At 39.3% G+C, this 23,496-nt stretch overlaps 7 protein-coding genes across 8 annotated transcripts; 5 read left to right on the top strand and 2 right to left on the bottom strand.

The window, feature by feature from the left end:
• Window positions 1-72: 72 nt before the first annotated feature.
• On the top strand, window positions 73-1,060 carry LOC108807996 (protein FLOURY 1-like). Its single transcript, XM_018580209.2, has one exon. It carries the CDS (start codon window positions 231-233, stop codon window positions 963-965), a length of 735 nt encoding a protein of 244 aa, XP_018435711.2. The 5' UTR covers window positions 73-230; the 3' UTR covers window positions 966-1,060.
• LOC130511649 (O-fucosyltransferase 23-like) lies at window positions 1,030-1,929 on the bottom strand. The gene is made up of 2 exons (XM_057008974.1): window positions 1,779-1,929; window positions 1,030-1,632 (listed from the first exon to the last, which is right to left on the bottom strand). Exons 1-2 carry the CDS (start codon window positions 1,817-1,819, stop codon window positions 1,260-1,262), a joined length of 414 nt encoding a protein of 137 aa, XP_056864954.1. The 5' UTR covers window positions 1,820-1,929; the 3' UTR covers window positions 1,030-1,259.
• An 828-nt stretch (window positions 1,930-2,757) lies between these two features.
• Window positions 2,758-5,909, top strand: LOC108805920 (ERAD-associated E3 ubiquitin-protein ligase component HRD3A). The gene is made up of 6 exons (XM_057008970.1): window positions 2,758-3,368; window positions 3,514-4,005; window positions 4,119-4,334; window positions 4,674-4,997; window positions 5,118-5,360; window positions 5,452-5,909. Exons 1-6 carry the CDS (start codon window positions 2,844-2,846, stop codon window positions 5,686-5,688), a joined length of 2,037 nt encoding a protein of 678 aa, XP_056864950.1. The 5' UTR covers window positions 2,758-2,843; the 3' UTR covers window positions 5,689-5,909.
• A 781-nt stretch (window positions 5,910-6,690) lies between these two features.
• Window positions 6,691-7,915, top strand: LOC108805930 (thaumatin-like protein). Its single transcript, XM_018577925.2, has 3 exons — window positions 6,691-6,851; window positions 7,041-7,365; window positions 7,449-7,915. Exons 1-3 carry the CDS (start codon window positions 6,794-6,796, stop codon window positions 7,795-7,797), a joined length of 732 nt encoding a protein of 243 aa, XP_018433427.2. The 5' UTR covers window positions 6,691-6,793; the 3' UTR covers window positions 7,798-7,915.
• Window positions 7,916-10,980: 3,065 nt separating this feature from the next.
• On the top strand, window positions 10,981-11,772 carry LOC108805815 (probable calcium-binding protein CML27). Its single transcript, XM_018577772.2, has one exon. The coding sequence runs from the start codon at window positions 11,057-11,059 to the stop codon at window positions 11,591-11,593; it is 537 nt and encodes a 178-aa protein (XP_018433274.2). The 5' UTR covers window positions 10,981-11,056; the 3' UTR covers window positions 11,594-11,772.
• A 155-nt stretch (window positions 11,773-11,927) lies between these two features.
• LOC108805793 (golgin candidate 2) lies at window positions 11,928-16,390 on the top strand. Its single transcript, XM_018577740.2, has 10 exons — window positions 11,928-12,750; window positions 13,227-14,225; window positions 14,446-14,556; window positions 14,663-14,722; window positions 14,928-14,985; window positions 15,154-15,206; window positions 15,293-15,385; window positions 15,571-15,696; window positions 15,767-15,814; window positions 15,895-16,390. The coding sequence occupies exons 1-10, from the start codon at window positions 12,697-12,699 to the stop codon at window positions 16,261-16,263; spliced, it is 1,971 nt and encodes a 656-aa protein (XP_018433242.1). The 5' UTR covers window positions 11,928-12,696; the 3' UTR covers window positions 16,264-16,390.
• Window positions 16,274-18,549, bottom strand: LOC108805802 (uncharacterized). 2 transcript variants are annotated; one of them, XM_057008946.1, is made up of 10 exons: window positions 18,297-18,549; window positions 18,139-18,208; window positions 17,913-17,980; window positions 17,758-17,819; window positions 17,548-17,629; window positions 17,185-17,418; window positions 16,962-17,090; window positions 16,820-16,881; window positions 16,615-16,731; window positions 16,274-16,507 (listed from the first exon to the last, which is right to left on the bottom strand). In XM_057008946.1, exons 1-10 carry the CDS (start codon window positions 18,345-18,347, stop codon window positions 16,477-16,479), a joined length of 906 nt encoding a protein of 301 aa, XP_056864926.1. In that variant the 5' UTR covers window positions 18,348-18,549; the 3' UTR covers window positions 16,274-16,476. The 2 variants fall into 2 exon arrangements, with proteins under 2 accessions (XP_056864926.1, XP_056864932.1); XM_057008952.1 differs by having other exon boundaries at window positions 16,274-16,501; window positions 18,297-18,547.
• Window positions 18,550-23,496: the final 4,947 nt, after the last annotated feature.

Raw genomic sequence — 23,496 nt, 5'->3', positions numbered from 1 at the left:
TTTTTGGATAAAATTACTAGTTAATACATGGCTATTATCTCTAGACGATATAAACCTCGCAATCTTCGCCGTTTTATCTACTCGTTCCCCCACCTAGAATCCCTAACTCTCACACACATTCTCTTCATTGGGAATCTACTTCCTCTTCTTTTTAGAAAACTCGAAGTGTATTATCTTCTTCATGAGTTGCTTCGTTCTTATCATCTATTGATGTCTACTATTTGAACGTAATGGGTTTCGCTTCATTTCACAACCTTTTGAGTAAAGTCGATGGCTTTGGATGTGGGTTCTTCGTTTTTTGCAGTTTCTATCAGATTTTCAATCTCTTCTTTCTCTTTTGCTTGCTTGTTTTATCACTCAAGTTTCTTCTCTTCAAGGGTCCTTCATTGTTTGTTCAGTTCCTAGAGAAGATATATCGAGTCTCCCCGAAGATTCAGTGTTGCAGTTCCTTCGATCAAGACAACGACAGAGACGGGTTCGGTTCAAAACCTTGTTTGCTTGATGAGTTGGATCAGAAGAAACCTGTTGTTTTACACTGGAACCGAAAGAAGACGAACGAGAGCTGCGAGGACTGTGATCAACTTATTCTAAGCGACGAACTTAATCTCAGAACGAACAACAGAGACAATGCGGAGACAGAGGAAAGCGAGGAGGAGGAGGAGGAGGAATCACGCGAAGACCAGGTGTTCGACGTTATTACTCTGAGAAAAATGGTGAAGAGAGAGAGGAAGCGCGGAGATGGTTTGAAGATGGAGCTGGAGAAGGAGAGGAGGGCGGCGGAATCAGCAGCTGAAGAAGCCATGGCTATGCTTTTGAAGCTAAGGATGGAGAAGAGCGCTGTGGAGATGGAGGCGAATCAGTACAAGAGAGTCGCGGAACAGAAGCAGGTGTATGACCAAGAAGTGATTCAATCGTTGCAGTGGATGTTGACGAAGCCTGATAACGGAGATACGATTCAAGACTAAAAAAGCTCTTTGTATTGCATATAAATAAACAAAAAGTAAAAGACATGTATTCGATTAACACAGCTTGTTAGAGCATAATTATCGGTTGTTTCTTAGTTTTGAGTCCTTAAGTATTTTATTAATACTTTGTGTTTAAGAAACATTGGTAAGGACTTTGCTAAATATATAGATTATTGCTAGGACAAATTACAGTGTAGTGTATCATCCAATCTATCTCTATCCTCATGTGAACCGCAACAAAAGGAACAAGACCCTGTTCTCTTGCTGCATTCTCCCCTGCTTCTCTGATTTTCATCACAACTTTATCTGCCTCTCTCGAGATCTCATTGACCACAACCATACACTCAAAGACCTTAGCATAGTCCTTCGATTGTTCAGTCCCCATACGATCTGAGGAACCTCGAGAAACTTATCTGTCCCGACTCCACCGGTTGAGTAGGAATGTGAGGTGTGACGAGCTCGAGTCAAGAGAACGATTCTGGGAGAGGAAGACAGAAACAGAGCTTTATAGAACAGAGCAATTCCAACAAGAAGAAGACATTTGAAAGCGATGGATTTAGAAACGAGTCTCAGATTCTTGTAACTCAAAGGAGAATTCATCCGAAACAGAGAGAGAGAGAGAGAGAGACGAATCGATTCAGTTTCACCTTCTTCTCCAATTAGAAACCTGCATGAATCGGTAAGAAAAAAAAAACAGATCCTTAATCTTAGATAAAAGATGATTCATGATAAGAGAACTAAATCAAATCGAAACAAAAGATGATTCAGAGAGGCTCGTCTTCGATGAGATTTTTACGAAAAGAGAGGACTCACGATTTCGTCGAGGAACTGATTTTTTTCTTTCTCAAAACCATATCAACCTGACGCGTGTCCACAAGATACGGCTCATTTTGTCCTTAATTGAGCGACGTCCTTCAAGGTAATTCCCATTTTCATTTATTTTTTATCCTAGTCAGCAACTAAGAGACGTCTAACAGATGCCGATAATCATGGTCTTACTGAAATGAATTTATCTTACGTGGCAATTCAGACAAGTATACTTACGTGGCGTGTTATTATTGGATTTATAATGTATTCGACGTGGCAATTTATTGACTAAGTGTAATTACGTAACTACCCCCTATCATCTCCTTTCTTTCTAGTGCTGGGTTTGCGGGTCGACCCGCCCCGACCTGCCCCGCCCCGCTGCGGGTCGACTCATTTTTTCGATTCAAAAATTCGACCCGCTTAACCCGCATCTAAAAAATGTAAGACCCGCCCCGCCCCGCATAAATTAGCGGGTAACCCGCGGGACCCGCGGGTAATATAAAAAACAATAAAAATAATTATTTTAGTAATATTTTTTGAAAAAACAATATAAAATAATATATTTTAATTAAATTTTTAAAAATATTCGTACTTTTTATTATTTTTTTTATAAAAAACATAATTTTTATTAAAAAATAAATCATATTTTAAAAAGAATTTTTTTTTTAAATTCGGTCGACCCGCACCCGCCCCGCGTTAAAATCACTCGACCCGCATCCGCACCCGCAAACAGTTTTTTTCAAATCACTCGACCCGCACCCGCCCCGCGGCGGGTCAAACGGGGCGGGGCCCGCGGATAATGAATCAAATTCCCAGCTCTATTTCTTTCCCTCGTCAATTCGATTTATGACAAGTCTACTTACGTGCCTATTTCGACAAGAATACTTACGTGGCATATTACTATTGGATATATGACAATTATTCGACGTGGCAGTTTTTGACTGGATGTAATTACGTAAATACCCCTTTCATCTTCTCTCTTTCTCTCCCGAGTCATCATCATCCTTCTGAAACTCGATCTGATCACTGAGAAGCTACGACGACGACGAAGAAAGTGAAGGAACAGGTAGAATGAGAATCTCAGGCCACGTAATCGTTTTCCTCTCTATAATTGTACTCTGTTACATCGATCTCAGCGTCCACGCTCGCCCCGTCGTCCTCGTCCTCTCCAACGACGATCTCAACAGCGGCGGAGACGATCCCGGAGTCGGAGACTCCTCCGACTTCGACGAATTCGGCGAATCCGAGCCCAAATCCGAGGAGGAGCTCGACCCCGGCTCGTGGCGACGGATGTTCGAGCCGGACGACGACTCCACCGTCGAATCCGCGTCGCCGCAGTACTACTCCGGCCTCCACAAGATTCTCTCGGCGGCGAGCGAGGGGAACGACAGGCTGATGGAGGAGGCGGTGGAGGAGATAGAGGCGGCTTCCTCGTCCGGAGATCCGCACTCGCAGTCGCTGATGGGGTTCGTCTACGGGAACGGGATGATGAGGGAGAAGAGCAAAAGCAAGTCCTTCCTTCACCATAGCTTCGCAGCTGAAGGTGGGAACATGCAGTCCAAGATGGCTCTTGCCTTCACCTATCTTCGACAAGATGTAAGCTAATAAAAAAAAGATTACTAATTAGAGTTAATTGTATAAGTTAATTACAGTTAGAGTTAATTGTATAAGTTAATTACAGTTAGAGTTTAATGAAAGATATTTTGTTGTTTGTTATTGATTCACCTCCCTTGTGTTGCAGATGCATGATAAAGCTGTGAAACTATACGCTGAGCTAGCAGAGACAGCTGTGAACAGCTTTCTGATCTCAAAGGACTCTCCCGTGGTGGAACCGACTAGGATTCATAGCGGGACTGAAGAGAACAAAGGCGCTTTAAGGAAATCACGAGGGGAGGAGGATGAGGATTTTCAGATATTGGAGTATCAGGCGCAGAAAGGCAATGCTGCGGCCATGTACAAGATTGGACTGTTCTACTACTTTGGTCTTCGAGGGTTGAGGCGTGATCACACCAAGGCGTTGCACTGGTTTTCGAAGGCGGTGGAGAAAGGAGAGCCGAGGTCTATGGAGCTTCTTGGGGAGATATATGCACGAGGAGCTGGTGTTGAGAGAAACTATACCAAGGCGCTTGAGTGGCTTACACTTGCGGCGAAAGAAGGTCTCTATTCAGCGTTTAATGGGATTGGTTACTTGTATGTTAAAGGCTATGGAGTAGAGAAGAAAAACTACACCAAGGTTGGTCTCACACTTCCTAGGATTTACTCTTTTATCTGACTAGAGGTTTAGCTTAGCAGATAAAAGAATTTGATTAGTCTAACATTCCATTGTTGTATGGGTTTCAAATGCAGGCAAGAGAATATTTTGAAAAGGCTGTTGACAATGAAGACCCCAGTGGGCATTATAACCTTGGGGTTCTGTATCTTAAAGGCATAGGAGTCAAAAGGGATGTGAGGCAGGCAACAAAGTACTTCTTTGTTGCTGCAAATGCTGGTCAACCAAAGGCTTTTTATCAACTCGCCAAGATGTTCCATACTGGAGTTGGGCTTAAGAAGAACCTGGAAATGGTAATATACTTTAAAATTTCTGAGACTTTTCTCTGCCTAACCCTCGGACGCTATATGCAATGATTCTTAAGTCAATATAGTTTAAGGGGAATGAAACTCTTTAAAAACCATGGCTGCCTGCTGTTATAAACTTCAGAACGTTAGCCATATTTCAATGCTTTTATTGTGGAGGTAAGGGAATGTTTGTGATGATTAGCTATAACGTATATTCATTAAGACATCAAAGTATAATGTGCCTGTCTCCACCAGGGCGTATGTCTTTGAACACTTTTGGGCACATATTGTTGTGGACTTTGTGTGTTTAATTGTTTGTTAACTTTCCTTGCATTTTGGTTACAGGCCACTTCTTTCTATAAGTTAGTAGCCGAAAGAGGACCATGGAGTTCTCTCTCTAGATGGGCACTTGAAGCTTACCTGAAAGGTGATGTGGGTAAGGCTTTAATCTTATACTCAAGAATGGCAGAGATGGGTTATGAAGTAGCACAAAGTAATGCTGCATGGATCCTCGATAAATACGGTGAAAGAAGCATGTGCATGGGAGCATCTGGATTTTGCACAGACAAGGAGAGACATGAGAGAGCACATTCTTTGTGGTGGCGTGCCTCTGAACAAGGCAATGAGCATGCTGCTCTCCTTATTGGAGATGCATATTACTATGGCCGGGTTAGTCTTCCTTCTATTTGAAATTAAATCATGAGACCACACGTTAGGAGATGTTTACAACTTATAAAGATGTTTCTCCTGATTCCTCTTTCTCTCTGTGCTCATTCTTGGATCTCTTAGGGAACCGAGAGAGATTATGTGCGTGCGGCTGAGGCATACATGCATGCTAAATCACAGTCCAATGCGCAAGCAATGTTCAACTTAGGATACATGCATGAGCATGGACAAGGGCTTCCCTTTGATCTGCATCTAGCAAAACGTTACTACGATCAGGCACTTCAGAGCGATGCAGCAGCTAAATTGCCAGTCACACTTGCTCTCGCCAGCTTATGGCTACGTAGAAACTATGCTGATACCTTCCTGGTAAACTCAAAAACCCGGTTGTTTCTCAATTCTTAAATCAATAAGAACGAAAATGACAAATGAGGAAGTCCGTTCTTTTTTTAAATGATAGGTGAGAGTTGTGGACTCTTTACCAGAAGTGTATCCAAAGGTAGAGACTTGGGTTGAGAATGTGGTGTTTGACGAAGGTAACGCGACAATCCTCACACTTTTTGTCTGCCTTATTACGATTCTCTATCTACGAGAGAGACAACGAAGACAAGTCGTTGTCCCTGATCCAGTGGGAGGAGATGTGGCACAACCTCTTGATGCTGACGTTGCACAACACCTGGCTGCGTTCCCACGGTGATAAGGTGATCATCGTCTTCTTCATTGCAATAGCAGAGAACCATCGTATTTTGGTTTTTATTGTACAGTTTAAAAATTTGTGATACTTTGTAATGGTAGAATCTTTCAGCTTTTTTTCTTCTTTGCAGCGTTATCTTGTTGGGCCAATATCTCTGATAGATGTGGCCTATTACGTTATATTAACCAAATTACAAGGCCAGTGAACCTGACTTGCTCTTTAACTTTTTTTCTCATTTTGGGTGGTGTTATTATGTGCCTTGACCTTAAGATTTGAAAAAGGTATCTTGTTTTTTGAATTTGGACTAGCGGGGTCAAGTTATGCTTTGCCTTTACACTAACATTTTTTGTAACTTACATTAACATTTTTAACTAGAAGAAAATGTAATTATAAAAAATCCTTAACTTATAAGCGGAGAAAATTACTTACGAATAATCGAAGTACACGCAAATGTTTTACGTCTCCAAAACTGTTGTGCATGTAAAAATATAATTAAATACAGTATGTATGTGAACGATTTATATTGAAGAGCGTGAAGAACAACAAGCATTCCAAGAAGAGAATCTATCGGATAAAGGAAGCCATGGGAGATTGGGAGGCAGTGCACCTGATTTAAGTATCGACGACTAAGCACATCCACAAGATGAGCGTAGTAATTAGGAGTATGCTACACATTTTCATTAAAATAGTAATGAATGCTGCAAAACTCATTACATACATTTTACGTTTTTTCGTTTGTGAATGATGCTTACGTTAGAGCTCTGTTTTCGTAGGGATGACTTTTTGTATAGTGAGACAGAACTAGAATGGTTTTAGTTAATTCGATAGTTAATTAATATTCCGAATTCTACACAAAGAATGGTAATAACACAGTGTCACTTGATAACAAAACTGCTGGTGAAAGGACAGTTACATTATTTTGACTGTGAAAAGAGAAAAAGCTATCACGCACTAACTGGTCTGACAGTCTCGAGACATGTGGTAACTATTTCATTATTACATTCCAAAAATACTTATCCATAGCCAACTTTTTCCCTTAAATTCCATAAAAGGCACTGAGAAGGAGGAAGTTGATTCAGTCTCACTCTTTCTCAGTGGAGCTCCATCAATGGCTTCACCAATCCTCTTCAACTTTGCTTTCTTTCTTCTTCTGTCTCACGCTTCAGGTTTTACTATAGTCTCTTACATTTCCACCTAGAGATCTACCTAATTTTTTTTTTTTAAATCTGGTTTAGATTTTTTATAGCTTTTTAGTTTAAAATACTGAATAAGCACGTTTATTAGGTTTGTAAATATTTTAGTTGCAGCTTTTCTAACCACATGTTGCTTTGTTCTTCGTTGTGACTTGTGACCAGCTTCAACGGTAGTATTCTTCAACAAATGCAGATACCCAGTGTGGCCAGGGATCCAGCCCAGCGCCGGCCAAAACATACTCGCCGACGGTGGATTTAAGCTACCGTCTAACAAAGCCTACACCCTTCAGCTCCCACCGCTTTGGTCCGGCCGCTTCTGGGGTCGTCACGGCTGCACATTCGACAGATCTGGCCGTGGTCGCTGCGCCACCGGTGATTGCGGCGGTTCTCTCACCTGCAACGGATCCGGCGGTTCACCTCCGGCCACTCTCGCGGAAATCACTCTAGGCCAACAGCTTGACTTCTATGACGTCAGCCTCGTCGACGGGTCTGTAAACTTCTAACATTACATCAACTTCACTTCTCTTTTTTTTTTATTACAGATCTAACTAAAGTATGTTTTCTGGACAGTTATAACCTCGCGATGTCGATAATGCCGGTGAAAGGTAGAGGTCAGTGTAGCTACGCCGGTTGTGTAAGCGATCTAAACCGGATGTGCCCGGTTGGGTTACAAGTCCGGTCACGCAACGGGAAACGGGTGTTAGCCTGTAAAAGCGCTTGCTCTGCCTTCAATTCACCGCAGTACTGTTGTACCGGCACGTTCGGTAACCCACTCACCTGCAAGCCAACGTCTTATTCCAGAATCTTCAAGGTCGCTTGCCCTAAAGCTTACTCTTATGCTTACGACGACCCAACCAGCATCGCAACTTGTTCCAAGGCTAACTACATTGTCACCTTTTGCCCTCACCATCGCCGTTAAGATCACAATTGTTAAGAGTTAAGCATTTCTCTATTAGCATGTGTTATGTAGTTCTGAATCTTTGGAGTTTATTATGTCTCTACAATTGTAACACTCATGAAATGCAAAATCCTATAACAAGATCAGTATCAAACTAATAATGCATTTGTTCTTGATTGGATCAACTCTTCTTAAATAATAACAGTTTTCCATTTAGATCCCCTTGTGAAAAGCAATCAAAGAAAGTCCAGGGCCGGCTCAGTGTAATGCACAGAAGGCCGTCTTCCAGAAATAGCAATGGGCCTAATTTTCTATCAGGCCCTTTCAATAACAACTACATCTTCTACAACATACTAAAATCGATTGAAGTCTAAATATACACCCAGACTTTTTTTTTGATAACTCTATACACCCAGACTTTGATATTATAATCATACTAGCAGGCCTAATATTTTTTCTGAACCAACCAAAACAAAAAGGGGAACTATTTGATTTTTCCTCTTATCTTATTGCCAATATATACATATGCAAGTTCATACTAAATTATAGGATGATATTACTGAGATCGATAATTCTTACTCAACCCTAAATTACGTGTATATGTCTCACATCTTTGGTGACATAAAGCAACCAGTCATTTCCAAATAACAAGACTGAGACACGAACCAAAGAGCAACCTCCAGTATCTTTTTAATTTAATATGTTTTTATTTAATAATTAACTTTTCATTTTGTTTTTAAGTTACACCAATTAAATATTGACAAATAATGATAGTGGATTGAGAAAGTTTCAATTATACCACAAATTTGATACTATTTTAAAATTTATCATTAATGGATGATTATTTTCACAAATACTCTAATTTTTTGTTAAAATAATACTAAACTAAAATTTTAAAATATTTACAGACTATTTATAAAACTAATCATAATTCATTTATATTAAATCCTAAACAATAACCACTAAATTTTAAATTTAACTATTAATATATTTTTTTGACTGATGGTAATTTTGAAAAATGATTGATTTGTGATATTTCTACCAGTTTCTAATAGCTAATCCCTAAAAATGACTGGAAGGTTCCTTTCTGTTCTCTCTCATGTATTTTATATATTTTTATTTTTTAAATAGTTATATAATCATTTCCTTACATTCTAGCGACAAATCTAGCGTTGAAAGTGTTTAAAAGCATGATTAACCATGATTTTTTAGTCGCGGTTTTTAACAGTTCTCAGTTTTTCTTAGTTAAAATCTAAAAAAAAATTAAGAACCGTCTATTAACTGAAGCTAAAAACTTCAATTAAGAGACTGAAGTTAATCATGGTTTAACCGTCTGGTTTGATTAGATAAGGGATTTGATATTTGCCGAGGGTTGAATGTGAAATACAGCTAAAGTTTTAGATGAATTTGTAATTTACAAGACTCTTGTATGTTTAAAAAGGGCAAGTGCCCCCCCCCCCTGTATTAAGTATCATGCCGCGTAAAGGAGCGTGTGTACCTGACGCGTTCACCGCGTTGGATTGAGACACATTTCCCCGTCACGACTCGCGTTGCATCTTTTGAATCATCAACAAAAGGGCTTCCTCGAACTTTTCTTTGAATGCAGCATTTACGAAACAAACAAAGGTTTTCTGACCAAATAAACATAAACAAACGTATCTACTGTGTCCAAAAAAACGTATTGACTAATACTGAGTATTTTTTCCGTCAACCTGTATTTAGTATTGTTATCTTTCTTTTTTCTAAAGAGAAATTATTAGACTGATAAGTGATAAATAAAGAAACGTATTATTAATTATTTACCTAAAAATCAATGAAATAGATTACAGAATATAAATAATCATTTAATATAATAATTAATAAAACATTGAAAATTTCAAATAATTTGATTTTTTTTCTTTAAGATTCGTATACAAAAAAAAACAGACGGAGTATAGTAATATGTGGAAACCCAGTGATACTAACAACTTAATTGCTGGGGTTTTTGCCTTCTGGTGAGAATAACCATATAGTCTTAATGCTTAAACAAATGAAAATCTCATGAAGGCACGTGAGGATGGTATGGTGGCGTGTTCTTTAATCCTCGTAAGTCGTAACACGTGGAAAGTTTGTACCAAAATACTCCAAAAAAAAAACAATATATTACTTAGTATTCTATGCAGAAAGTATTTAGGTGTGGGGGTGACAAAATATACGTAAACGTCTCAAATTGTTTGTACGCATTTCTCTCCCTATTAACAAAACGTAGTCAAAGAATATTAACTTAGCGAACCATTTCTTAACTCGAGAAATAAGTTTAACTAGATTTTGATCCGCGTTTTGGAAGCGCGGAATATTTTACGATAAAAAATTTCACTAATAACTTAACAAATATTTTGGTAATTTTTAAAGAGTGTGTATTTAAAATATTTTTGCATTTAAATCAGTGTTTTTAAATTCAATCCGATTGTGATTTGGTAATTTTTAAAGAGTGTGTATTTAAAATATTTTTGCATTTAAATCAGTGTTTTTAAATTCAACCCGATTGTGATTATACCCGTTAATCCGGAGATCTGACAATTCAATTTTGGTTTTTAAAATATTCATATTAAAAAAAATCACTAAACCTCGAGACTAACCAATTGAACTGATGGATGACCGATATGTAATCTAATTGGATTTAAATTATAATAGTTTCATAATTTGTAATCTTATAATCCAAATTTTAAAGCTCATTATTTTGCAATTTATGAAATTATGATGTTTCTACAAAATTCTAAAGAGAAAATGATAGATATAAAATAACTAAGATTAATTATTGTATTGTCTGGAAACATTGATAGTAGTATAAAAATATATTGTTTGGAAACATTGATAGTAGTACAAAGAAATAAGTATTTGTTTGGAAATATGGATAGTAGTATAAAGAAAGTAACATTAGTGATTTAATGTAGGTTTAACTATAAAGTATAAAGATGTATTTAATTTAAAAACTTACAAAATAAATGTTAGGTCTAACAAAATGTTTCTGTTTTAATAAGATAGATACATATAATGCAATATGTTAAGGTGTTTATACTACGAAAGGAAATTAAAAAAACGTTAAAGATTCGATTCAAAATGTATTAACCAATTGCTACCAAAATACGTAGCTAGTGGATAGAGACGAAAAGCATCTACAGAAGAAAAACAAGGTCTCTATAAAAGGTCAAACTTCAGTAGCATCATTCATCCACTAGCAGAGCCTCCAACTAATTTTCTCTCTCTCTCTCTAACTTTTACCTCTAACAGAAAAGTAAAAATGGCAAGCGCTCACCCCGAAACCGCCAAACCTACGCCACCAGCACCAACGGTGGTTGACATGGCGAATCCCGAGGAGCTCAAGAAGGTTTTCGACCAGTTCGACTCCAACGGCGACGGGAAGATCTCGGTGACCGAGCTCGGAGGCGTTTTCAAGGCCATGGGGACTTCCTACACGGAGACGGAGCTCAACCGCGTGCTGGAGGAGGTCGACACCGATCGCGACGGCTTCATCAACGTGGACGAGTTCTCCGCCCTCTGCCGCTCCTCCTCCTCCGCGTCCGAGATCCGCGACGCCTTCGATCTGTACGACGAGGACAAGAACGGGCTCATCTCCGCCGCCGAGCTCCACAAGGTGCTTAACCGTTTGGGGATGTCGTGCTCCGTGGAGGACTGCGCTCGGATGATCGGCCCCGTGGATGCTGACGGCGACGGGAATGTCAACTTCGAGGAGTTTCAGAAGATGATGACGTCGTCCTCCCTCGCTAACAACAGCAGCAACAACGGATCCGCGGCGGCGAACGGTGGTTCGGCCTAGGGTTTTCTAGATTTGGATCCTCTCTAAAAAAACTGGGAATAATAATTTACTACTATGCTTTTTAGGTACCTTTTCTAAAATGTGATAAAAAAGAAAAGTCTAACTTCTATCCATCGTTGTTTTGGTTATTCTTGTTAGATAATTATGGTTGCTTTCTTCAAACATATTTGCTTTTCTAATTCCCTAGTCATCTGCATTCTCGATGCTTTGAACCAGCTTAGAAACCGAATCTGATTTTCTACGTCTTGAAAAAACAAAACAGTCGTATTACAAATTGTCAATGGAAACTGGTTTAGTGATTTTGAAATTTGAATTAAGGGGTTCCGTGTCGTATTTACCTTTGTTTACCCCCACTCGAATTGTTAAATGGTAAAAGGTAACTTAAGTTTTGGTTTCAGTGAATTAAATAAGACGGGTGCTAATAATGAATGCTGGAATTAGATTGACTAGGTAGACGCGGAATTAAATTGACTAGGTAGACGCGTTAATTTATTACTATTTGTGACCTCAATAATAATGGTGTATGTTATTTTTCGTTTCCTTTCCCTATTAGATGCCATTTCGGTATTGGTCTTTTTTATAGAAAGTTGTAGTAATATAATTGTGTAAGACTGAATCCAAAAAGGATGGAATCCTATAAAGAGACGTGGAATCCTATTCCAATACTCCTCCTTCGAGTAAAGAATAAATAATAGCATGGCAAGAAAAGAAATTAAACTTGGCTGAGAATACTCCGGCCTTTTATAAAGCCTGTTTTTGGCCCAAATAGCTATATCTTTGTTTAATTTGCCTATACTCGTTTACAAATCAAAAGCTAACGCTAAGAATGTTCTGTCAAATGTCAAAAGCCCAAAAGTTGAATATCAAATACGAGAGAAAGACCCGACCCACACATCAACAGACAAATTAATCGTAACCGGAAAACTTAAAACCGAATTCGGTTTGGTTGGTGTGGAGTTTCTTTCTGGGTTTGCTAAACCAAACCATCCAATTCTTCTTCTTCTTCTCCGTCTTCTCTGATTCAGGATCACTTTAGGTGACTCAACGTTGCTGTTTGGCTCTTTAAAATCTATCTCTTTTTTTAATAAAGGATAGTGAAGGAAATGGCGAATTGGATCTCGTCGAAGCTCAAAGCCGCCGAAACCATTCTTCAACAGGTACGATTGTATGTATATAGTAAACGAAAAAAACATTTCGACTGAATCATCCGAGTTGGAAGACGTTGGGTTCTAATTGAGTTTCGATCTCCATGTTTCGAACGGTTCTACACTCCTATTGTTTCGTTGGGGGGTTAAAGATCTCCTCCTAGATTGATGTTTTGGTTTCCTGGAAAATGCGATAAGTGCTCACTGGAAGGTTTCTGTATTGTGAAAGTAAATTGATCTCAGATGCACGTGATCCAAGCTTAGAGTAATCTTCAAAATGAATTTTTCAATGTTGTTTGTTACACACCATCTGGGAAATTGAAATGTCTAGCTCAAAAAAGTTAATGAATTCACTTGTTCGTTACTCATTCCAGGGATCCCCTTATCAGTTTATATGTTACTTTAGATTCTTTCTTTAAGTCATGGATCTTAATTAATGTATAAGTGGGATTGTGTAAAAATGTGTTTTTTTCTTCTTTTTCTTTCAGATCGATCAGCAGGCAGCAGAGTCACTTCGGAAAGATGAAAAGTCTGAGACACATGAGGAGGTGTTTGAGACCTCTTCAAAATCTTCGAGTCCCGTTTCTTTGAAAGATCAGTTGAGGAAGAAAACATATTATGATGGTAGTGACTCTGGTGGTGGTGGATCTCAGAGAAACTCAACTGAGCAAAAACCTAGCTACTTTAGTAGTGGTAAAAATCTACGGAAACTAGATCAATCCCGAGAGAGGACAACAAGTTCACCTTCGAAAATTTTGACGCAAGAGAAACCTACACTCACTGACGCTGACTGGACAGAGCTTCTTAGTGCTCCTCCTCCGAATCAGGGGACCACCAGCGCTCCTAAGCCTCGTACTCCCCGTGGAACATCTGTGATTCGAGGATTGAAGAAGGATGGGAAAAGGCAAGTGAATGGAGGAAAAAGTCCTTCGGTATCTGATGCAAAGAGGAGTGAGAAGACTAGTGGTGGTAATGTGGTTGATTCAAGAGGGAAGTCACAGAAGCAGACGGATAAGGAACCAAGTGCTACTAGCCCTTCTGATACTAAGAATGTTTCTCAGGACATATCTGTGAAGTCAACTCACAAGGAGAGTGAGAAGGATGTCATTGCTGAGCCACCTTCCCTGGATGGCTCCACAAAATCTGCCAAGGAGAGTCTCCCTAGGGAACCATTACCAAGTGCAGGAAAGCAAGTGAGGGGAGAGATTTTGCGGAGAAATGTTTCTGATGGTTTAAAGAGGAAGGATTCTTCCTTGTCCAGCGATGAGTCTGAATCGGATTATGAGTCTGATTCAAGCACTGACTCTGAGAGAGAGCGTCAGAGGGAGGAGCGGAGGAGGAGAAGAGAGAAAATTTTCGCTGAAAAAGTTGCAGCAAAAGCTGTAGCGGTCATCAAAGAGCGGGAGAATATGGTTGCGAGACTCGAGGGTGAGAAACAGAGTTTAGAGAAAATTGTTGAGGAACGAGCTAAACAACAGGCACAAGAGGTATGTATTTTATTAGTTTTATGATTGCTCGTTGGACTTTGTCTTGTGTTTAGACTGACGATATGCAAGCCTGATCGATAGTACTTGATGCAGATTAAGAAATGATATGCTCATTATTTGTACAACGTAGAAAAACACTAGGAGTACTCTAGGGTATGAACTGCAAAAATCACTATGCATATGATAGTGCTAACACCTATTTTTTGTCTTATTTTATTAGGCTGCGGAGTTGCAAACAAACATGATGGAAACACTTGAAGCTGCTGACCTTGAAAAACAGAAGCATAACAACACTAGAATGGAAGTTTTTTCACGCTTGGCTGGATTAGAGGTATTACAGAATGTGTATATTGTTTGCCGACTGTTCAAAATTAATTTTAATGTTTGCTACCTTATAAGTGGAGCTAGATGATAACATTTGAAATGGAATGTTTTAGGCGGCAAACGCTGAGCTCACGAGATCGCTTGCTGCTGGGCAGAAGAAGCTTGAAGCTCAGGTATAGAGATGTACTTTATCGAATTTATATTGTGTCTTGATTTGCTTTAAAAAGCTGGAATTGTAGAAAGGTAAAATTGGTTCATGATTGTTTTTACTCAAAGATGTACATCATCTGATGCAAAGGACTCTTGGATCAAGGTTTGAGCCCTATGTTCTATATCTGCATTTGCTTACTAATCTCTTTCTTTTTCTGATGTGACCAGATAGATCAGGTAGCAGTACTCCGAGAACAAGTTGAGCTTAAGGAATCTACTCTTGAAGGTATAGGTTATTTCCTTGAGAGATTATATACTTACGAATGTGTTCCTTCTTATAGAAACCTTCTTATACTCCAAATGACCATGTTTTACTTCTCATTGTCATTTGGGGATAAACACTCATCTATTATAGTTTTTTTTTTTAAATTCTAAAGAAGTGTTTATCATGTAGGACTGAAGCGAAAAACTTCAAATATCCGAGGAAGTGGAAATCTCGTAAATAAGGTGCCTTGAGTCTTCTTTTTTTTTCGAATTTGGGCATGGAAATCATTGTCTAATTGGTCTGAGAATCGTGGTCTGCGTATATGTAGTTAGATGCTTCTAGAGGAGATAAGTTCGAACACCAGATGCTTGAAGCTGAGATTTCTTTGCTGACTGATAAAATCGGGTGGTTACAAGATAAGGTTAGCTCCCACAGTTGCCTAATTGACTAACTCCTCAGGTTTCATATGGAGTGATTAATTCCATTTGGTATATGTAGCTGTATAATTTTCAATGAAAAAGGTTGGGAACTCACTATATAATTATGATAGAGCTTTTGGGAAAATCTCTCACTGTTCTTTCCTTTTTTGACATTGTGGAACGCTAGGCAAATAAACTGGAAGCAGACATCAATACGATGAGGAAAGAACTGGAAGAACCAACTGAAGTGGAAATGGAACTGAAACGAAGACTTGACCAGCTAACTGACCATCTTATTCAAAAACAATCCCAGGTATATGACCACTGTACATAAAGAGAAAATTAATCTAAAAAACTTCCAACTCTCTTACCAAATTTACCAGGTCGAAGCGCTTTCCTCGGAGAAAGCAACTCTATCGTTTAGAATCGAGGTAACCACCAATCTGCTCCTATAAGAAAAGATATGTGTTCTTCACACACTGACACAACCCAATTTTGATTTCTTTGCCAGGCGGTATCAAGGCTTATAGAAGAGAACAAAGGCATGTCTGCAACAGAAGCCTCGTCCCAAGATCTTGAAGCAGGAGAATGGCAACTCTCAGGGTCAAAGTTCAAACCAGCTTTACAAGATAAAATCAGGTCAGGCAAGAAACACTTGGGATGGTTAGTGATGCAGCTAAACGCTATATTCGTCTCTGGAACTGTCTTCTTGCGTAGGAACCCCACTGCAAAAATCTGGGCTTTGGTGTATCTGGTTTGCCTTCATCTCTGGGTACTATACATTTTACTCTCTCACTCAAGTGATTCTTCCTCGAGTGAACTGAGATCAGGTGCAGTGATTTCCTTAGAGAATTTCAGTAATAGTTCACTTCGTCAGTAGCTTTCTTCGATAAAAGAAATTACTTTATTGAATTATATGTAATTGTCCTGCTTCCAACATCTTTTTAAGCTTTGATTTGAATCTTAATTGTATTCTCAATCAATGTATCAATCACGTTTCACAAATATTTGAAGATAATGAGAGAATCTATACAAAAGCAGAGTTTGATCATAAGGGAACACAGGACATGTGATCATCTCTTCATCTCCTCAGTCAATGTTTCTTTTTTGAGTTTCGTCTATCCCTTGCGCGTAAGGAAATTGCAAAAAAGCTCATCAGACCATAAGACAAACATTGTAGGGTTACAAAGAAAAACAAACCCAAAACAAAAAAATGATTCAGGAGACTCACCAGACTGTAGTTTCGTGAGGGAGATTCTTGCTGTACAAAGGAAACTCAAAGAGAAAGACTGTCTTGCACCACTTTGGTAAGTACCCGTACACTCCTCGAGGCAACAGAATAAGCGGACTGTAAAACCAAATTTAAAGAGTAAACAATTTGACTATGCTACACATACCAAGGGCCAGTAATGGTGTTAAAAGAGCTCGTATGATACCTGGTTGTCTTCTTATAGTGTCTATAAGCTCCCAAGTTACCGTACTTTTTGTCCGCCGATTCCTGCATTCATACACAATAAGAATGTTAATTTCTTCCGCGTGATTTAGAAAGAGGAGGACGAGGGAAGAGAGAGAGAGAACCTCGAGTAATGGTATGCCGCTAACGAAGAAAAGCAGCAAAGTGAGAAAGATAGGTCCAACTATGACAAGGTACTCTGCACCTCTAAGAACAGGCAATGAAGCCACATATATGCCCCACCAAAGTAACATCTGAAACTCATAATCACCCTCCATCAATGCCTATTTTTGGAACCGATATGTGAACTGTGATCAAAGTCTAGTATCAGCAAATACTAAAACTAACCTCTCCAAAGTAGTTAGGATGGCGTGAATACTTCCAGAGTCCAACATCGCACCACTTTCCTTTATTTTCTTGAGAATTTTTAAATAAAAGTTTCTGTTGATCAGCTATAGCTTCAACCAAGAAACCTGCAACCCACATAGTCCAACCAATAACATCTGCGGGCTGAAACAATCTTCCACCGTTGCTTGCATTCACAAGAGTAACTGGTAAACTAACTGTCCAAACCCACACGGCCTGGCAAGGGTAAACAAAAAAAAACAGAACAAAACCCACATGTTGTTAGATCACAGGCATCCAACTTAAGCTAGTTTTTCTATCATAATTTTTAAAGATGAAGAGAAGTCAAAAAGGTTGGAAGCTAACCTGAAAAGTCCAAAAGACAACTAGTTTCCCCATATTTTCACGCATCTCATCAAAGCGTCGGTCTTCACCCCATTTCAGGATCCTATTCAAATTTAGAATGTCACCAAACAGGATTAGAAATTTAGAATACTTCATTAACTAGCTAATGAATCGGTTGTGCAGAGCAGATGAGTGGTTATGATCATCAAGTAAGGTATACAACTTACAAACCTCATAAGGAGGAACATTCCAAGACGAAGTCCCCATACTACTACTAGTGAAGTCAAAACTACCTGTGAAATAAAAAAATAGAATCGAACTCAATCAAATCAGCGAGAGTTTAGAAGAAAGAGAAGCTCAGACAGAGAGGATGTTGTTTTAAGAACCTGACGAAAATGCCAAGTGCCTTTGAGAACCAGAGTCAAGACAGCAAGTATCACGAAATTTGTACTTCCTGTCCCAACATTTTTTTTGTTTTGAAGTCAAATCATGTTAGCCATAGTCAACCAAATGAAAAAAAAAAAACTACACATATTTGTAATCACAATCGGGAGGAGAATTAAGAAGTATTATTTCAAAATTGAGAAGAGGATGAGGATCATCAAATCATACCGGCGAAGTCGGTAACTTGATCGAATTTGAAAAGAGCTGTGATTACGAAGAATATCAATTGATACACCACCTAACACCGAAACGAAATCAGAGGACATACATACTCTTTGATAACTGGTGATTGACGAGAAGGAAACGAGCAGCAGGAGAAGACTTACAGTGACAATGGCGGTGATGGTCAGGTAATGGGAATCGATTACCTTTACCATTCTCTCCCACCAAACCTATTCTTTCTCTCTTTCTTTTTTTACCTTTTTCTTATCAGCCGGCAAAGACTGTCTGTTCCTTTCCTCTTTAAATGAAAAGAAATAAAGAAATCGAAGACTCGTAATTAAGAAGATGATAATCAATTAATCACAAAAATTAGCCGTCTTTTAGAATTGTGAGTCGCGCTGAATTTCATGTGGTTGCAAACCATACATTCGGACAGTATTATACGATACATACCCACGACCACATAGAAAACACGTCTGCTGAATCTCCAAGCAATACTTATTCCATTGTTACTTTTTCTTGTCAACGACTTATTCCAACATTTGAAACCATATTCTTATGTTCATGTAACGACTTTTCTATTTTTGATATTTTATTTACAAAATTGATGTATGAGTTTTGACGTTTTAGGTTATAAGTCCAGATTATTTTCTAATTTAAATTTAAATAGCTTGAGATTTTATGCACATCTCCATACAAGGTAAATTTTGTAAATTATTTACTCCATAAATTATCTCCCATACAACAGCTTCAAGGATTTAACAAGAGACTTTGACCAAAAAATAAAATAAAACAAGAGACAAAACTCAAGCAGGAGCAAATGGCTCTTTCAATCTCAACCATATACTCCTAGTGGTATCAGGTCATAATCCTTTGCTATCATATGGTTTTTCTAGAGATCAAAGACCAAATAAGTATAACTCACTTTATTAACTTGAGAAAAATAACTCAACAACTCAAGTTCTCAATCTTCAAACTCTATCAAGCTTTGTCACAACTCGACAACTACTTATATAGGTTTGAGCTTGTCCTAATCCTAATAGATATCATAACTTTAGATAACTCCTAAATCTATTATGTATCTTTATCCATAACTCGGTAGGATTAGGATGAATCTTTTAGCTTAGGCTTTTTTGGGCTTCAAGCTTATCCCAACAGTCTCCCCCTTAAGCTTGAAATCTCTATTTGATATGTCATGCATCCCAATGAGGTTTCGCATTTCTCTGAACTTGATTCTTCCAAGAGCTTTGGTTAGAATGTCAGCCTTCTGCATCTCACTTGAAACGTGCTCAACATCGACTTGTCCCTTCTCGATACACTCTCTAATAAAGTGATAGCGACGGTGTATATGCTTGCTTCTGCCGTGGAAAACAGGGTTCCTGGTGAGAGCAATTGCAGACTGGTTGTCGATCCTGATGAGCACCTTCTCGATGGGCTGGAACGTGACTTCACTTAGCAATTCTTGTAACCAAATAGCTTGCTTGGCAGCCTCTGTTCCTGCCATAAATTCTGCCTCACACGAGGAGAGAGCGACTGTGTCTTGCTTATTTGAACACCACGTAATCAAGCTTTCACCAAAGTAGAAGATGTGACCTGCAGTGCTTCGTCCGTCGTCGACATCCACGTTGTGGCTACTGTCGCTATACCCTATGAGCTTAGGAATTCCTTGTGTTGATCTCGTGAACTTAAGACCAAGTGATGTAGTTCCACGAAGGTACCTAAGGCAGTGTTTCATTGCCGCCTCATGTGACATCTTTGGAGTCGTCATATATCGGCTCAGAACTCCCACTGTGTAGCTGAGATCAGGCCTTGTGTGTATGAGATACCTTAGATTTTGAAAGCTTCAATCCATTCTCCATAGGCGTATGAGCCATATTGCAGTTCCCCATTCCACTCTCTTCCAAGATCTTTAATGCATATCTCCTTTGATTCAAACTTATGTAACCTTCCTCTTGATGTACTTCTATTCCAAGATAGTAACTTAGCTTCCCCAAGTCACTCATATCAAATTTTGACGCCATCTCCTTCTTAAAGTCTTCAATGATTTTTTTAAATTTGCTCCACACACAAACAAGTCATCTACATAAACCGCCACAACAAGTAAACCTTTTTCCACGATTTTCCTGTGTACTGAATGTTCTTTTGAGCACTTCTCAAATCCGAACTCGAGTAGTATCTGATTTAACTTGTTGTTCCAAGCTCTTGGTGCCTGTCGCAATCCATATAAAGCTTTACTAAGCTTGTATACCTTTTTCTCACTTCCTTTCACCTCGAAGCCTTCGGGTTGTGAAACATATACTGTTTCTTTTAGCTCGCCGTGCAGGAAGGCTGTCTTGACGTCAAGGTGGTGCACTTCCCATCCGTTTGTGGCTGCAATACTAACCAGTAGTCTAATAGTCTCGAGCCGAGCTACAGGGGCGAATGCTTCATCAAAGTCAATCCCTTGCTGTTGGACATACCCTTTAGCCACTAGTCGTGCCTTATATTTGTTGATTGTCCCATCAGAGTTGCGCTTGATCTTAAAGATCCATCTGAGACCAATAGGTTTAGCTCCAGGCGGTAAATCAACTAACGACCACACTTCATTCTTCTCAATCGACTGTATCTCATCCTTGCAAGCATCAATCCACTCTTTTAACGTGCTTGCCTCAACGAAATTCCTCGGCTCATCATTCAAACATAGAAGTAGTAACTCTCCTTCTTCTTCACATACCATAACATAGTCCTCAAGGTACTTTGGTCTAGTCGTTTGTCTCTCACTTCTTCTTAGTACTCTGCTTTCCTCTTCTTTTTCGTTAGAGACCTCTGTGTCTGTACCTTCTGTCTCATCCTTTTCTCTTTTGACTTCTTCTTCCCCTGTTTTCTGCGTCTCCACTGGTTCATTGTTCTCTTGACTTGACACCACTGTGATCCCATGGTTTCCAAACTCCCCCATTGTAACCATAAAGTCACCATAACTCTCAGGTTTCGCATCATGTTTCTTCCAGTTCAGACCTTTTGTTTGGTCAAACACAACATCACGGCTTACCACTATCTTCTTTGTATCAGCATCAAGTAATCTGTAGGCTTTACTTCCAGGTTCTGTTCCGAGATGAACTAGTATTCTCGACCTGTCATCGAGTTTCCTTAGGTGAACCTTATCAACTTTAGCGTAACAGATGCATCCAAAGATTCGTAGATGACCTATGCTTGGTTTCCTTCCTCGTAATGCTTCATATGGTGTCTGGTCATTGAGAGATCTCGTGGCTATCCTGTTGATCAGGTATGTTGCGTGTCGTATTGCTTCACCCCACAAATAGTTAGGCATGTGCATATGTTTGAGCAAACTTCTCGCCATCTCCATCAACGTTCTATTTCTCCTCTCTACCACTCCGTTTTGTTGCGGAGTGTATGGAGCTGTGAGATGCCTATTGATGCCTTCCTCTTCACAAAAACTGTTGAACTCGTTTGATACGAACTCTCCTCCTCGATCAGTTCTGAAAGTTCACACCTTCTCTTTCGTCTCTTGTTCCACTATTCCTTTCAGCTTTCTGAACTTGTGAAACGCCTCACTCTTTTCTTTGAGTAAGATTGTCCACATATACCTAGAGAAGTCATCAATAATGACAAATATGTATCTATTTCCTCCTGAAGTGCTCGGTGTTATCGGACCGCACAGATCTCCATGAATGAGCTCAAGTGGTCTGTCTGCTCTGTATAATGTAGCTTGAGGAAATTTCTGTCTCGCTTGTTTCCCAAGTAAACATGACGGATACATTTCTTTCGCAACATTGATGTTTGGAACTCCTATGACAAGTCCTTTGTCAATCATAGCTTTCATAGTTCTTGTGTTAACGTGTCCGAGTCTCGAGTGCCAACGGTTTGATTCACTTATCTCGCTTAGATGCAGCTGTGATGTATCTTTGACTCCCATCCGAACTTTGTAGAGTCTGTTCTTTGACCTATTTGCTTTGACAAGAAGTTTTCCATTCTGATCATGCATAGTCAAGCTTTCTCCTCTCAATCTTATGTCACAGCCAGACTCTGTGGCTTGACCAAGGCTGATGATGTTGCTCCTTAGCTCAGGTATGAAGTAAACGTCTATCATCTTCCTTGATTCACCATTCATATCAACAAACGCTATGGTTCCCTTTCCTTTAATATCAATCCTCGAATCATCACCAAACCGTACTTTTCCTGTAATTGCATTATCTATACTCGAGAAGTATCTTCTATCTCCTGTCATATGATTGCTAGCCCCATTATCCAAGTACCAGATATCATCACTATCATTATTAGTCTCGTACTTCTCAAGGTTGCAATTCTTCTCATTAAGATAAACGACATCATGCATCATCAACTCATCCGCATTCTATGTATCTGCATTATTGTTTTCTTGTGCTTCCTGTAACTTGAGAAGGCGGTCAGGACAGTCTGAGGCGTAATGACCAAGCTTATCACACCGATAACACGTTATTCTCGACGTATCTGCTGCTCCATTGTAACGTCCACGTCCACGTCCTCTGTTTTGAGATCGTCCACCACGTCCTCTGCCTCTATAGCCTCTGTTTTGATCATACGCTTGATTTTCCTATGACTCTGAGTTCGCGTACATAAGCTTTGATTGATCTTCTTGCGGTTCTTCATCCTCATGTATCCTTTCTTCATAGGCTTTTAGTCTTCCTACTACTTCTTCGAAATTTGCTATCTTCAAGTCAAGTATTTGTTCAAGTGCTGCCACCATATGTATGAATTTCTTCCTTGGCAAGCAATCAAGAAGCTTCTTCACCAGTTTAGTTTCCTCTATGATCTCACCAAGTGCAGCAGATTTCGATGATATCTCTCCAAGTTTGCCGACAAAACCGTCGATAGTATCTGCTTCCTTCATCTTTAAACGATTAAACTCACTCATAAGGGTACACAGACGCGCTTCTTCGACTCGATCAGCACCTTCATGTCTCGTCTTTATAGCCTCCCACATCTCTTTGGCTGTCTTTAGGTTTCCCACCTGTATTATCATTGTCTTAGGTACTGATTGAAACAATAGCGCCTTTGCCAAACTGTTCTTTTCTCCCGTGTTTTCTCCTGGATCGATAGCCTCCCACACCTTATGAACTTCTAATGCCACTTGCATCCGCATTGACCAGACCGTGTAGTTTGCATCACTAAGCATTGGACACTTTATGCTTGAATGTCCTCCCTTCATGCTGTTCGATGATGGTACGATTTCTTTCATGATTCGACAAGTTCTGATACCAAATCTAGAGATCAATGACCAAATAAGTATAACTCACTTTATTAACTTGAGAAAAATAACTCAACAATTCAAGTTCTCAATCTTCAAACTCTATCAAGCTTTGTCACAACTCGACAACTACTTATATA

Source organism: Raphanus sativus, chromosome 1, assembly GCF_000801105.2.
Source record: "Raphanus sativus cultivar WK10039 chromosome 1, ASM80110v3, whole genome shotgun sequence".
Lineage (NCBI taxonomy): Eukaryota > Viridiplantae > Streptophyta > Magnoliopsida > Brassicales > Brassicaceae > Raphanus > Raphanus sativus.
Note: the sequence above shows the minus strand (reverse complement) of the source record. Positions and strands in the feature narration are given on the sequence as shown.